The following is a 17,103-nucleotide window of genomic DNA, read 5'->3' as shown; positions in this document are numbered from 1 at the left end:
TGATGGGGTTGGCAGTTTATAAGGATAGACATATTACCAAATGTTATGGGTTGTAAATGTGTGGTAGATATGACTGCGGTGTCGTATATGAGTGTATTGTATTCAGGTTAAGGAGCTGTTAGTTAAGGTGCTTAGGGGGTAAAGTTAGGAGGGGTTAAGTGATAAGGGTTGGGATTTAGGTTTTAAATAATGAAATAAGGAGTGAGTAAGGCAAAAGAGGGTACAGGAATGAGTTAGGCAAAGAAAGATACAGCTAAAATGAGGATAAATAGGTGGAGGTTCTGTGGAGGGGTTCTTTTAGAATGAATGGGGGAATATATAGTTCCGGTTGTAAATAGGGGGTGTGTAATTAAGGATCAACTGAGTTGTGCGTTATTCAATCATTGTGTAATTATGTTATTTGTATGCAAACGGTACCGTGTTATATTTTAGGGGTGGGTTATAGGTATTACTAGAAGGGTGAGAAGTTACTTAAGAGGTGGGATTTATAATGTGTACAATTAAGTGAGGTTTCAGTTTTTTTATTTAGAAGTTTGTCTATCTCTAAAATTAGTAATCAGTAATTTTTCAGTTAAGCCTAAATAGTGATTTACAGGTACTAGCTCTATTCAGAATTTCCCAGCTAATAATTGGGGTGAGGTTGTTACGGGTAAGTAGTAGATAGTGGTTAGTTAGTGAAGTACTATTGGGGTGGTTGGGGTTATTTAGGCAGCATTTATGCACTCTAAATCTGTCTTTGAACGTAGTGCTTGAGAGGCCAATGTAAACCACATTAGTTGAGAGACAATTTTGTTGGAGTGGGCATTGGGGTTTGTTAAGGCAGTTACAGTTATTTTGACTATTGTTATTATAGTTGTGGTTATTTAGTATTTTATTGTTGTGTTTTTTTATTTTATTTTCTAGATTAGTTTTGCAACTGTAGCTAAGCTTAATAGTGTTCTTATTAAAGATTTTATGTAGAATATTGCTAGGGAGAAGTGATGGTTAAGAAGCATGAAGAATTTTTTACCTAATTTAGGTTTTATCATACTATTATAGGGAGGGTTAAACCAGAGGACTTTGCGGGATCTGCTATTCCTATTTGTATTGTTGGGTTTATTAGGGTCCAAGTATGTGATATTAGGGTTGGGATATCCAGATTCCTTTAAAGCATTTTCAAAGGGTTTGTGTAGATTAAAAATGCTGGAGTTAGATGAGTTTGTGCTAAGCCTTTTTTCTATTGATTTAGGGATATGTTTAATAATGTGATTGGGGTGGTTGGACATAGGGTGTATATATAGGGGGTATGTATTTTTGGTGTATGGTTCGTAGGTATTATTAGGGAGGTTAAAGGTAACATCTAGAAAGTTTACATATATATAAAAGTGAAAATGTGTGTGTGTGCGCGCACATTTCCATACCAAATAACTCAATTTTCGGTCTACAGACTCGAGATTTGACATCAGAGGTATTGAGATTTGAGAAAATCTTTAATTGGTTTACGGACAGAAATTTGGCTGTTAATGGGTCAAAGCTCAACAATTTGACCTTTGAAAACTCTACCAAACACTAAAGCTACTACCCTTCAATTACCAAGGAGCTTTTCAAAGAAGTATTGGAATTTGCAACTCTTACTTCAAATATATCAGAGGATGAAATGAAAATTATAAAGAGATGCAAAATAATGGATTAAAAAAGATCAGGTTGGCCCTTTTGGTGTTCCTATGGGTCCCCTATATTCGGCTTAGATGACTGACCTAGTGGGATTATATATCTTGTATATTTCTATTTGATATTTCTATGGGTTCTGTAGATTTCATTTTGCCTAATAATAATAATCGAAACGGTTTGCACATTGTAGCAAGATATGACTGCATTTACTTAAAGGAAATAAGAATTGTATATGTTGTATTTTTTTGTTTTTTTTCAACAGATTATTCACCTTCAAATCATTTTGATGTAATAAAAACACGATTGATGTCAAAGGTTATTAATTTTGAATTAATTCTTGAAATGTTAAAATATTGATTGTTAACATATGAATTGGAAAAGGGAAAGCATGTTGGTGCTTATTTAGAATAAAACTTAAAAAATGCGGCAAATACAAAGCTTTATGATGCATGCACTTGTCACAGAACAAAGATGTCACATTCCAAACATCAGATAAATTGATCAAGTATTTTTTTTTTTTACAATAAGAAATGCAAATTTTATTAGTTAGTGAGGAAAAGGACTGGTTTTTAGAATGTGGTCAAATTCAAAATTTGACCAGAGATTTACAGACAGTGCTATTTTATTATTTATCGCTAACAATTGTAAAATTTGATTTTAATTGAAAAAAAAAAAAAAAAAAAAAATTCAACATATTTGCATAGTTTTTAGAATGACATCTTCATTCTGTAACATTGTAAACACTATTTTGATACACTCATGTCCACTATTCATTTTTAAAGGAATTTTCCACATTCTCTGCTTAATATAACCAAATGTGGAAAATACTGATTTTAACACCGTTTTTACGCACTATAACAAATACAGGTTAGAACGATAAAATTGTCACCTAAAGAAAACAACGAACAGCTTTATTTTAAAACTTTTATTGAAAAAATTAATTCAGATAACTTGATTATGTAGTAGAGCTCACATCTTTTCAATGTTGCCACCTTCAGCCTCAATCACTGCCTTGAAATGGGTCCGGAACTGGAAGCATGCCTTTTCTACAAGCGCTGGCGGGTGCTCAGCGAATAATTAGCAAATGGCAGTGATCAGGTTGGCTTTGGTGTTGTGAGAGGTCATGTTGGTGATGTTCTTGATGTATGACCAAATGAAGTAGTCCAACAAGTTCAGGTCGGAGGATGAGGGGGGGGGCACAGTGATAGAAGGGTACAAAATCGTAGCACTCCTTCTGAAGCCAAGCGTGGGTCTCTTTGGACTTGTGGGCCAACGCAGAGTCTTGCTGCTACATCCAGGGTCTGCCAGCAGCCATCTGATTGCACCAGGGGATCACCGCACACTTTAGCACATCCAGGTACACTTTAGTATTGATTTTCAAGCCGAATTCAAAATGTGAGGTGACATGATGTGGCCCTCACTTGTAACCACACCAAAGATCATAACCGTGGCTGAAAACTTTCTTGAGCTGTGCCCTCAAGCGTTGAATTTGCATTTTTAGGGTGCTGGCAATGGTTCTGTCGTCATAACTTGGATTGGTGAGTGTACAGTGGCACATTGATCTTGCTCGTTGAACATTGTGTCACTTTAAGACATGATAGAATGCTTCACTCCTATCACTGTTGGGATTATCTACGCAACTGGCCAACTAGTAGATGGTCTGCAACAAAAAGATAGAAAACCAGGTTTCATCAAATGGAAATGGAATCATATCATCTTTTCTTAGGCGACAATTTTAATGTTCCACTGTGTACCCTACTGACTAATTTCTAATGGAATTTTCCACTTTCTCCGCTTAACATAACCTGATGTGGAAAATAACATTTTTAGCACTTTTTTTTAATACACCCCCGTTCACTATTGCTATTGTTCAACAGTAATCACAGAAAATATCGATATCACTTACCTTTACACCAAGGATTAAAGAGGACAATGATATCTCCCTGAACTTGATATCGCTCAATGGAATCTTCCGGATCTTTGACATTTTTGGTTTCCAAGAAAGTATCGTAGACACCAATAAAGGCATTTGCAGCAGGGGTCACTTCGATTTTGATGGTGGATCCTTTCAGTTCCACACATTTGGCTTGCCATAGATGTCGTTGGACTTTCTTGTCTTTGGTCCCAGAGGGTGCCACAACTGTCAAACGATTTATGGTGCTTTTGCTTTGCTTGGGACGATCACCTACAGAGCAACAAGTATATAAAAAAAAATAAAAAAATAAAATCAAAATTTATCAAAGCAGACTTAATTTCAACTAGCAGGTCTACCCTGCATTGCCAGGGGCAAAAATGTAACATATTTCAATTAAAACTGATATCCATCAAACTCTCTTTTGACCCCCTCCCATTTTCCCCTACCCCTCTCCAAACCTCATCCCTTTTGCTTAGTCCAGGGATCTCTAAAGTACGGCCTGCGGACCAAATCTGTGTCACCAAGGTTTTTAATCTGGCCTGCAGAGCTTTTGTGGAAAACAAAAACTATTCAGGAAAAATTTGTGAAAATAGTGTGGTGCTTTTTCTTAAAAGTTTTCTGAGCAAAGGAGATGAGTTTTAATCTTGTATTCAAATTTAATTTTCATGAGCAAAAAGAGGATGTTTAATCTTAATAATAACTGATAATACGACTGCCTTTGTCTAACCTGCATGCTAAATATGGAAGAAAAATTTTTTTTCCCAAACTAAAACATTACTTGAAACTAAATCCTAATGAAACGCTACTGTATTCTGTAAGTTAATAACCTAGTCTCTTGAAAGCTAACAATCTGCTCTACCCCCCACCCAAGCTGTCACTAAAACTCTACATTACACATTATGACGGAATTACATCCCTGTAGACTACAACATGGCTGTTTTCAAATCACATGTGAAAAATACTTTTCATAAACCGTCACCATAGCTGTACACATTTTGTCTAATCCATTAATTATTTTTTAAATATTTCATTGCAATATCTCCAATATCATATATGACTTCAACCTCTACCTGGATCAAAATTGGTCGAGGTACTCGCAGCGGTTGAGACTGTAGTACAATAATGATCTGAATGGATGTTTGCAATTCACAAATCTATTCCTTATCCTTTATCCTCTGTAAGTATTGCCACGCCCACGTTCTTTTTTACACCATAGCATAGAAAAAAAAAATTCATGGTACGTATTAGTGATAGGACGATTCCAATATATTTCCCAATTTCAATACAATTACTGAGTCCGTATTAAATTCTCGATTCTGATACAATTAGAGATTCCGTGATGAATTCCCGATTCCGATACGGTTCTTCATAAATCTCTAAACATTAAACTATTTTTCCCTATGTAACATAATCCCCCATTAAGAAGCATTAGAACTATGCTGAGGTAGCTTTGTATTCCCGGGTGATGCCAGATATTTGCATTCTTATGACGTAGTAAGGCTCCTTTGGTTCGGCACGGGACCTGTTATCTTTATCTGACCAAAGGTGGTTTGGGAATGCCGAACGTTGAAATTCGTTTACGTCAGTTTTCTAATATTACTTAGAACAAATGTGTGCACAACCGCAGAGAAACATTTCTACCTCTAAGACATGCATTAGAGTTCATTCTTATCCAGTTTGGTACTTACCAGCCAAAGTATGTACTCAGATGCAAAGCGAACTTCATTACATAACAATGCGTCTTCCTAGATGGTTTTGCAACGATTAATACAAAACTAAATCCGATACTCCTTGTTATGCAAAACGCTCGATGACTCTTTAATGAAAACTGAAATTATCTTCCTTCAATGGTAGAAACACACTTAACACCTACAACTTCTTTCTATTCGCATCTACTGAAAACTTGCCCAAATATCTATTTACTTAATTATACATACGGAATACGCCAAGAGTTAAAATTTACCTCCAGTTACACCCGTAGTGTACGGCACCTACATCTTAACCCTCCTGTAATCTAAAATATACAGAGACTGGGCAAAATTCTTAGCTCAATTCCTAATACCTACTCACACTGTAATTTTATCCTGTACCTAAGCTAACATATAAATAAAATAAAAAATTTAAAAATCTAAAAGTCTTAATCCACACTAATGCCTTTCTAAATAGTTACTCAAATAATTGCTTCCACTGCATGAGCTTTTTTTTAGTAACAATGAAATAGTGATGTCCCTAAATCACTTTGAGGAGTGTAACTATTCAGTAGATATATAACCTCTACAAACTAACCCTGTAACATTAACTAACTACGCGGGCTCGCAGAAATACCTAGATTAGGACCCAGGCACGGAACAAACCCTCTTGGGGCTGATAGACCCAGTAGATCTTCCCAGATCATCCGTCTAAGAGAAGGAAAACTCTGAAACTAAACCTAATGGGAGGGAGGCCTCTCCAGTTTTGGAGGCAACCTTCCTAGAGCTGGTGACTCAAACAAATTACCGGTCTGCAAACCTAAACTGCTTAAGGAGTAGATAGGTTCTGTCTATCGCCCGGCTTCCATACTCCTTCTTTGCCTATTTAGTCAGGCGCAGAGACGCTATCACAGAGTTTTGGTGAAACACTCAGTGGTAGATCTTGTTTCTTGTCTAAGGCAATGAATGCCGTTTTCCCCACCCCGACACATCCCACCCCTCAAAACTGGGCACTTGGGAGTGTTGAGTACCACATATGGCTGTGCAATTAGATTGGGTTGACCTTCTTCTGATGGGTTGAGGGTACCAGATTGACAGTTCCTGGCTGCTGTTTCTGACTGGTAGTACAGGAGACCTAACTCTTTGGTAGCGCTTAGAGCGGCTGCTCCATCAACAGTTGTATAATATCAGGATGTTTGTAATGCCATGTCACGCATGGAAAGGGACTCTGCACTCATCCCCGATGGGCGTTCCTGAGGCCACAGTCCTAGTTGAAGAATGGTCAGCTGATGGTCTACTGGTGTTGCATGTCTAATACTCTGCATAACCTCTTGTTCAGCTTCCCCTAACCAAATGAAACTCTTTAAAAACATGATGACAGTACAATAAAAAAATAAGCTTAAACCAGGCTAAGGGTCAAGCAAATCCAACTTGCCTACTCCCTTGAGGCTTGCATTAACGAACATCCGTGGGTTTAGAACTAATTTAGCTGATGTTGAAGCATTTCTCCTAACAAATACCCCGGATATCTTAGCACTAAGTGAGACTAACCTACACTCCTCCATCCCCTCTAACTACTTTAACATGCCTGGATATCTCTCACTCTGCCGTAAGGACTGACAGACGGACTTGGAGTCCACATTCGTAATACCCTCCACTTGACTAGAGAAACAAACCTAGAATCAGACGATCAAGCCTTTATGTGCTTTAGACTCGACTCAAGACTGCACCATAATAAACAAAGTCTCTGACAGCATAGACACAGCACTCTCCCTCGACACTAACGCACAAGTACATGTATTTGGTGACTTTATAATGTCCACCACAAAAACTGGCTTGGATTCTCTACTTACACAGATGCAGCGGGCAACACAACACATAGCTTCTCTATATCTCACTCCCTGTCACAAATGGTTACGTTTCCAACCCGTTTCTCTGACCAACAAGAACAACACGCATCACTTCTAGATCTGTTTCTGACCACAGTTCCCAATGATTGTATAACAAATGCTGACAGCCCACTCGGGAACGTTGATCATGCAGTGATAATGGTCGAAATCGCCCTAAACTCTAGACCCAAAACTGAAGAGCCAGTGCTCAAAACAATGAGGTATTATAAAAAGGCGACTGGGAAGCCATCAGAGATCTTATCAGAGATGCCCCATGGGGAAATATATTTTCTCTTCCTGCTGAACAGTGCACAAATCAGACCACTGAATGGTTCAAAACAGCAATTGAAGCACATGTTCCCATGCAGAAATTTTATAGCAAGCCCCACTTTCCCCAATGGTTTACTTCGACTTGCGCAACTACCATTGCTCAAAGGCAGCATGCATATCGCAGATTTAACTGACATAAGTCCAGTTCAAACAAACAGAAGTATATAGAAGCTAGAATAACGTTAAGAAAGAAATAGCAACAGCTAAGAGAGAATTTACTGAAACCACTAAAAAATGCATCGAAGCACAAAAATTAGGAACTCAAGACTTCTGGAAAATCTATAACAGTGTAGTAAATAATGGGCAATCAACAATCCTCCCCCCCCTAACCAACAATCACAAGGTTGTTTGCTCAGCAACAGAGAAGGCTAACATGCTTGCCAGTCGGTTTGCCTCAAACTCCACACTGGACCCTTCCAACCACCCCCTACCTGACTTTCCTTTGTGGACAGGCGCCACGCTAGACGATCTAAAAATCACCCCTGCTCAGGTGCATGCTATCATAAAAAACCTTGACACTTCAAAAGCATGTGGACCTGATCTCATCCCAGCTGTGCTATTAAAAAAAGTGCTCAGCCGAAGTAGCTCCAGTTCTCTCCAAACTCTACAACAAATGCCTTAATGAATCTTGCTTTCTGAGCTGTTGGAAAACTGCTTCTGTGGTACCAGTATTCAAGAATTCTGGCGAAAGAACTGACCCAGCAAATTATCGCCCCATTAGCCTCCTCCCACTTTTCGCCTTTTTGAGACTATAATTAACCATGCTCTAGTCCATCACCTTACAGATGCTAAACTTCTGACTGACCAACAATATGGATTTAGACAAGCCCGTCCCACAGCAGACATCCTCACTGTAATCTCTGAATGTATATACCATTCACTGGACAAAGCAGGGGAGGGTAGAGCGGTAGCTCTAGATATATTTAAGGCTTTTGACAGGGTATGACATGAGCGTCTCCTCAGGAAAATTAGATCATACGGTATCACTGGTAGAATACTTAGCATAATTTAATCCCTCTTGGATAAGAGAAAAATCCAGGTTGTCCTCGACGGTCATACATCTAAACAATATGATATAAATGCGGGAGTGCCTTAAGGGTCTATCCTTGGACCTCTATTGTTCCTAATATTCATAAATGACCTCCCCGACAGAACTGACTGAGATGGGTATATATGCTGATGACACCATACTCTATAACAGGCATAACAGGAAAACAAATGAACACATATCTACATATCTAAAGAAATTACAAAAACACTAGAGGATGACCTCCAATCTGTAGTGGAATGGGGACAAAAATGGATGGTCACATTCAATGCTGCCAAGACTAAAGTGGTTTCCTTCAATAATTACAAGAAACCTTCTCTGCCACCAATAGCAATGGCCAGTGACTCTTTATCTGAGAGTACATCTTTCAAACTCCTTGGCCTAACGTTCACAGGAAATATGAGTCGGAACAATTATATTGAAAGCATTGCCAGGGCCGCTGAGAAGGAGGTAGGCTCTCTCTACCGTGCTAGAAAACTACTAACACCCAAAGTATCCTGTACCTCTATAAGGCAACCATTCGCCCATGTATGGAGTATTGCTGTCACATTTGGGCTGGTGGATCTGCTACTAGTCTCTCGCTCCTAGACAAGGTTCAAAAGAGAGCCGCCAATCTGATAGGCCCTGAACTGGCATCTTAAATAAATTAACTTATCTAATTTCTGTAACCGAGCGTGGACAAGTTTATAGCAGCAACAGTCAACGTATGCAAATACAGAGTTGTGTGTGAGGTGAGTTCACGGAAGAAAAATATTTATAAAAAAAGAAAAACATGAACCTTTGAGGCTTGAGACAGGACAGAGATAGCCATGTTATACACATGGCCGAGAACGACCGGAAAAGACGTGATCTAAACATGGCTGGACAAAGACGGAGTATCATGTATTCGACACAGTAGAGTCTTGTTATACACATTGGAGTGTGAGAGGAATTTTGAACAAAAGACAAGAACAAGGTTCTGGAAATAAATATCTTGTTTCATTGATCAAAAATAGTCAAATTCTTTCCTTGTCTGTTGTTGCCTTGTGACTGTCTGCATACAACGTGTGGGTCCCGAATGTGAACATGTAAAAGCTACAGTACATTTCATCATGGTATCCATTAATCCTGATCCTTGATTGGCCTCCAGGTTTTAATAAGCGGAGAGTATATGATTAAAAAATGTGTACAGTTATCATTCATTGCTGACAAAATGCATTGAGAATGATGGTGACTATGTAGTAAAAATCTATTTTAGAGCACAAAAGCTTGCTCATTTTAAAAGTACTATTCCTGCTTTTGTAGCTCTTAAACTTTTGTGAGATAAAAAAAAAAAATAGGGAGCTTTAGTTTTAGAATGACACTTATGACAAAGCGCATTCCGAACGTCGATGCACAGCCATCGTTCATCGCTGGAAAAAAAGTGCATTGAGAATGGTGAATAAATTCTGAGGCTCTTTTTATTGGTATGACTCCTCGTCTTTGTAGCTCTTTAACTTTTTGAGTCAAAAAAAAAAAAAAAAAAAAAAAAAAAAAGGAGACTTTACTTTTGGAACGGTCCTCATATTTGCAAATGATGTTTACTGACCTGTGACCAGCTGCAAGACCACCAGGTCCTGATCAGGCTTGATGCTTCGTTGAAACGTAAAACTCAAGAAGAAAGAACTTCCTCGACGGACAATCAAGTCTTGTTGATCATACTCAGACGTATGATGGCGTTTTCGATTGAATTCACAATGGAAATCGACGGATGCCACCTTTAGGGTTTCAGCTTTAAAAGACAAAAAAAAAAAAAAAAATTTCCATAATGAAATGACCACATGTTTAGACAGTTATCCCAAATTAAAATACAACAATAATATATATATATATATTATTCCTTAATTGGAATTCGTTTTTTGAGGTGAGCTTTATATATATTAATTTATTCTTATTTAGTCTCATCTTTATTAGTTGTTGTTTTTCATCTTTTATTGGTTGTTGCTTATTCACAACGTTTCGGCCAACTATTCCTCTGGCCTTCGTCAGGTGGTAACCGCGACGGATAGGAACTTCGAATCTCCTAACTGCATTCTCAGCAATCACTGCCATCCGTAGTTGTTGTCGTCTCACCACATTTTGGCCAAGTAAACGAAGGCCAAGTGACGAAGGCCAGAGGAATAGTTGGCCGAAACGTTGCGAACAAACAAACCAATAAAAGATGAAAAACAAGTAATAAAGATGAGACTAATAGTTCGAAATAAAAATAAATTAATATACAACAATAATAATTTTCATTTTTTTTTTTTTTTTTTTTAATTATTTGGCTCTTGCCCTAACTCTAACCCTAATCCTGCCATTTAGATGTAAGGGGCTATTTTGGATTATGTTAACTCGTGGATTAAATAAAGGGTTCCCAAGTTCAACAAGATACACCTAAAGAAGGTCAGAGGTTACATCAACTGTAACGTTAAAATAATTTTCAACAGAGCTCTACGGATAAATTTATCTTTAGTTGACCTTTGACAACTAAATATTTTCGTATTCTTCGAGTTAGTCTGTGTTTTATAGCTATTGTTTCGTATTTATGAAAAATTGGTTAATGAAGAGGAGGCAACTCTAATAAAGCTCAACAGGGGATTATTTCCCATCCATCGCTGAAATTTTAAGGGTGTACAATGTTTTTTTTTTTTTTTTTTTTTTTTTAAATTAGTAGCATTCCGGAGCTCCTAATTTCAAAAAAAAAAAAAAAAAAAAAAAAAATTGAAATTAGAGGCTCCAGAATGCTAATTTCTAGGCTTGGTTTGTTTAGTAATTTTTCTTTTTTTAGCATATGTGCTGCCTCCTTTCTTTTCCAAACAACCAACCTGCCTGAGAATGGTTGAAGGCTAATCCGACCGAAACGTTGCATAAATAACACTCAAGATAACAATAGTCCAATCAATACAAGTAGTATAATTTGACTTTGCTTATTTTATTTAAAAAAAAAAAAAAAAAAAAAAAAAAAAAGAAAGGTTGAAAAGTTTTGGAAACTTGTCGGTGAAAAAAAAACAAACAAAAAAAAAAAAAAAAAAAAAACACAATTGTCAAAAAGGTACACATTTTATTATTTCCACTTGAATAAAAAACATCATTTGCACATGCGACTGTTTCACTTGCAACATAAAGCCCTGTTTGTAGGGGACTGTGTAAGGAGATGAGCGAGATGTTGGTTAACATTACATTTAAACTTCTGCATGTTAGTACAGTCAGGAAAGCAGGAAACAGGCAAGGAATTATAAAGTCTAGGAGTCTGAGAGAAGAAGCTATTAGAATAGAAACCTTTACAGTGAAGAAATTGGATTTTGTTGCTAAACAGGCTTGTCAAGGGTATTTACATCAAGCACATTCCATTAAAGCACTTGTAAAACAAACGTAGTGGTGAAATATTGTGGAGATGGGACAGGAGTTGGAGCGTGGCCAATAGTGTGAAACCTATTAGATTAGTGACTCTATTTTCGATCCTGTCTAAGGGTGAGAGACTTATATAGAGTACTGCCAGGGGATGCCAAATAACCTGAATGATTATTATTATGTTCGTTATTGATGTTAGGAAAATAGAATATTTAGAAAATATGTATGGAGATGAATTAGGTATTTTTACAAAAAATATTTACCTTAGAATATGCATCAGAAATGTTAATACAAACGTGGAAAGATGATTTAGTAATGGCATCAGGTGATCTTAATGCTACGTGTATTAATGACGTAATAAAAGGGAGATAAATTTTGAAACATTTAGAGTTTGGAGTCAGAGGGGAGAGTTGGACAAGTTAGCACAGAAGATATTGTCTCTGCGTTTGGAAGCTGGGAGACTAATAATGTAATGAGATAGTTAGAGGAGACACGTAAAGTTTTCATTTAGAGTTTGGAGTCAAACTGGGAAAGTTGGACAAGTTAGCATGAAAAATATAGTTTCCGCATTTTGGAACCTGGGATAAACACAACCTTAGCATGATGTAGAACTTACAATGTCTTGCAGAGTTGTATACAAATATAATAACTAGAATGGCCTTTATATGTGTAACCATTCTGCCACAGCCAAGCACTTCATAAAAATGGACATTACAATAAATATTAACTTAACGTATATACATTATATTCATTAGAAGATAAAATCTTGTAAAGAAGGTGGGCGATATTTATTTGCTCCCCCACCGAGCAAATTAGGCACAAGGCCGATTTTTAATGTGAGGAATGCAGGGGAGGGGGAAGAGAAAAGGGGACCAGCTCCCGAAAGTTGGGAAATGGGAGCTGGTTAAAGGTCAGGTATGTGGGGTTTCCCCCCACATCTGGTCTTTGCTTGCAGTATCTGCCGGAACAGATGGTATTTATTTGCTCCCCCACCGAGCAAATTAGGCACAAGGCCGATTTTTAATGTGAGGAGTGAAGGGGAAATGGGGACCAACTCCCCGGGGAGTAGGGGAGATGGATAGTGACAATTGGTATGAAGGGTTGCCCCTACATTGACCAAGGTCTTATATGTGGGGTCGCCCCCACATATGGTCTTTGCTTGCAGTATCTGCCGGAACAGATGGTATTTATTTGCTCCCCCACCGAGCAAATTAGGCACAAGGCCGATTTTTAATGTGAGGAGTGAAGGGAGGGGGAATGGGAAAAGGGGACCAGCTCCCGAGAGGTGGGAAATGGGAGCTGGTTAAAGGTCAGACATGTGGGGTTGCCCCCACATCTGGTCTTTGCTAGTCATAGCTTGCAGTATCTGCCGGAACAGATGGTATTTATTTGCTCCCCCACTGAGCAAATTAGGCACAAGGCCGTTTTTAATGTGAGGTAAAAACCAGCTCCCCTAAAAGTAGACAAAAAGGGGGCACTCTGGTTACCAAAAATAATAATTGTCCCAGTATAGAGGGTTTCCCCTCCATTGACTGGTACAAATTATCTTAAGTGCAGCATCTGCCGGAACAGATACTACACTTTGATCTTGGCCCGAAGGCCACAAAGGTCCTCCCGTGTGGGGAGGTGGGCTCTCTCTACTGTGGTAGACAGTTACATATGCCTGAAAGTATCTTGCACCTCTACAAGGCTACCATTCACCCATGTATAGAGTATTGTTGTCACATTTGGGCTGGCGCATCTGCTGTTAGTCTCTCACTCCTGAACAGAGTTCAAAAGAGAGTCGCTCACCTGATAGGTCTGGAACTGTCATCTAAGCTTCAACATCTGTTCCATCAATAAAACATGGCATTCTTGTGCCTGTTCTACAATAGCACACCTGACAAGCAACAAAATCCCACCCCTACACTGGAGATCCCTAGATGCCGTAAAGCCTTCTACTTGAATAGCTTTTTCCCCTCAGACTGCTTCCCTGACTGTACTGACATGCAGAAGTTCAAGTGTAATGTGAATAGGCATATCGCTGCCCAACTCCCTAAATAGTATTCCTGCAAACCTGGTCTCAAATAGTAGCCCCTCATGAGTAAGTGGGTTTGTGCCTTGTTTGGGGTAAAAAAATCAGTTAAAAATAGTAAAAAAATAAATATATTTCGGTGTTGTCATTTGTCAATGTATGTATACGTTTAACATGTTCGAATGAACAGTCAAAATAAATGTACGAGATGCCTTCAGTAAGTTTCCAAACTTTTTTTTCATATGGTCACTTTTATTGATAGTACACACATGAAACTCTCGTCCCCTTTGAAGTAATCTCCTCCGGCTGCAATGCACTTGTACCATTTCAACAAATTCTAGAAAACCCTATGGAAATCCTCTTCTGTGAGCGTGTCAGTAACCTGCATCACAGCCTCTTTCATCTCAATTGTCTCATAATGACAGCCTCTAAGGTTTTCCTTGAACTTAGGGAATAACCAAAAGTCACAAGGAGCAAGATCTGACCTATAGGGAGGGTGAGGAACAGTGTTGATGGCCATCTTGGTCAAATAGGCTGTGACAAGGATGGAGTTGCGGACAAACTTCCCACAAATCTTCCGCATCTTCAGTTTCTCGTGAATAATTGGGTGTACACTTCTCACACAACATTAAACTGTGCCTCTATAGATACACGACGGTTCGTATCCATGAAATTCTTTATTTGGCCAATCAACTCTGGTGTTCTGACTTCCTTACTCCTCCCACACCTCTCACACTCCCTGCCTTCCTTGAATCTCTTATGCATACTCCAAAACGTTCAGACTGCATTTTTGAAATTCACCAGCTGTATATGCTCTCTGCTTATCTCAGCATCGTTTCCAGTTGTCCTGAACTTTTCCTTGCCACTGGACTCAAACAGTGCCGATTCAGGAGAAGTGTGGTTGGGGATTGGTTTACATGTTCAACATCAATTTAATTTTAATGAAAGAGAGAGCTGCATGTTATCAACAATAGAGCTCTTTATACAATTGGTATTTCTTTGTGATTCTGTTGAATTCTTCACTTGGCACTGATCACATTCGTCCATTTGAGGTGGTTCAATCAACCCCTTCCCCAGTCAAACACATACAGAAATAAACTTCAGTTGTCCTTTTCCAATGGTTGTGACACAAATCACTTGTTTTGTATTGTTTATTAAATTGTTAGGTGAAAGTACAGACTAGTTAGAAAAACACCCTCTCCTCCACATGTTAAGAAATCGGTTTCCAAAAAGTTCTCTGCATAAGTAATATTTTTATTTTATTGTTTTAACATCTTTATTTTATTTTTGTATTGGCTTTGTTCAAGTTAACGCTGTAATTGTTTACAAATGATTTATTTCAAGTTGGTGTGAACCGTTCTGCTTTACGTTGAATGCCCAGAAAAGTTCCTTTTGATTAATGTTTACTGGTTTTAAAATAAACAAACGAACTTGGGCGTTTTTCAGAATAACAGCATATTTTTATCTGGTAAACATTAATCAGGACTTTTTCATGGTATATATGTGAAGCAGAGAAACTCTAATGTTTCTACATTACAACTTAAAAGTATTCAACTTTAAATACTGAGGAGACTATGAGCAGAGGAGGCAGGCAGCAAGAATAGAAGAGGAAGTAGAGCAGTAACAACAGGTGCAGAACTTCAGCTTATAATTATTCAGTTAAAGATTTACAATTTGTACTTTGTAGTTGGTTTGTAATTTTTTCTTAACTAATTCTTTAATTATATTCATTTAAGAATTGGAAATTGTACTTTGTATTTTTAGTCAATAAAGGCAAAAAGCCATAACAGTGGCCAGATAATTAAATGTTAAGTAAAATTACAAGTTACTATGTTAATGTGTCAAAGCTAACTGAGGACTCATTTTAAATTTAATAGGAAAGAGAAAAGTAATTAATTCACAGATTAATTGGCAAACTGACAAATTACCGATTAATCGATAAAGTGACTAATTAGGCAGATTACCGATTACTGGCCAATTAATCAGTACACCCCTAATATATAGCGATATTAATTGTGTTTTTTATAAATATAAATACAAAAACAATTATTACTGACCATGTTTCGATACACAATCATGCAAAGTTTCGTCTTTGCTTCGGAATTCATCATCCGAAATATCTTCCACTCTTCCTTCAAGTTCCTTCGCAAGAGCCTTTTGGCGTTTTAGCCACCTCGAATACCTGGAAAATTTAAGTGAAAAACAATCGTATTTACTACTAGTTTATGTTAACATTTATTCGGGCAAATCGAAAGCAGACATCTCCAATGACTGGATGTGTAGAAAATGGATAGTTATATTTCCTTCAATAATTAAAAAACAATTTCCGACCACTACATGTATCGTGCTAGAATCAAAGTGTAATATCTGTTCTGTCAAAATGCGTGTGTGTGTTTGTGTATATATATATATATATATATATATATATATATATCTCTTCTATAAATATAAAAGCGAAAATGTATGTATGTATGTATGTGTGTTCGCTTTTTCTGTGTGTCTACAAAAGCTTCTTTCAGAGAAGCGGTCAGTCGGTTCACAACTTTTAAAAACTTTTTATATCACATATAAATCGTAATATCTCACAGTTAACAACAAAGCTCGCCTGTCTATTTAATCTGCTCGATTTCGGGAAGATAAATATTCAATATTTGTCGCTCACCGCATGTGGGAGTCTTTTTCCTATAAAGTCTTGGGGGGGGGGAAGCGTTCAGCTGTAAATGAAATCCCACAGTCAAACTTTACCTCATTAAAACGAGCATCTGCTAAATCAAGTAATTAAATAAATTCAAACGTGTTTCCGTATGTATGTATGTATGCATGCATGCATGCATGCATGCATGTATGTATGTATGTATGTATGTATGCATGTATGTATGTATGCATGTATGTATGCATGCATGCATGTATGCATGCATGCATGCATGTATGTATGTATGTATGCATGCATGTATGTATGTATGCATGCATGTATGTATGTATGTATGTATGTATGTATGTATGTATGTATGCATGCATGTATGTATGTATGCATGCATGTATGTATGTATGTATGCATGTATGTATGTATGCATGTATGCATGTATGTATGTATGTATGCATGCATGTATGTATGTATGCATGTATGTATGTATGTATGTATGTAAAGGCAGGGTGAAAAATCAATTCCTTTAACAAAACAGTATTTTGTCTCTTTACAAAAATTAAAATTAAGATAT

At 37.5% G+C, this 17,103-nt stretch overlaps 1 protein-coding gene across 1 annotated transcript in view; it reads right to left on the bottom strand.

Moving 5' to 3' along the window:
• LOC145254616 (protein-glutamine gamma-glutamyltransferase K-like) overlaps positions 1-16,103 on the bottom strand; it is a gene marked incomplete at its 5' end in the record, with an annotated part of 58,167 nt that extends 42,064 nt beyond the window's left edge. The window contains 3 exons of the mRNA XM_080113227.1: positions 3,557-3,835; positions 10,088-10,270; positions 15,943-16,103. Of these exons, the coding sequence (XP_079969353.1) occupies positions 3,557-3,835; positions 10,088-10,270; positions 15,943-16,103 (623 nt within the window). The remainder of the gene's footprint in view (positions 1-3,556; positions 3,836-10,087; positions 10,271-15,942) is intronic.
• Positions 16,104-17,103: the final 1,000 nt, after the last annotated feature.

The sequence above is a fragment of the Euprymna scolopes genome, chromosome 30 (genome assembly GCF_053919585.1).
Source record: "Euprymna scolopes isolate OS-2025 chromosome 30, ASM5391958v1, whole genome shotgun sequence".
NCBI lineage: Eukaryota > Metazoa > Mollusca > Cephalopoda > Sepiida > Sepiolidae > Euprymna > Euprymna scolopes.
Note: the sequence above shows the minus strand (reverse complement) of the source record. Positions and strands in the feature narration are given on the sequence as shown.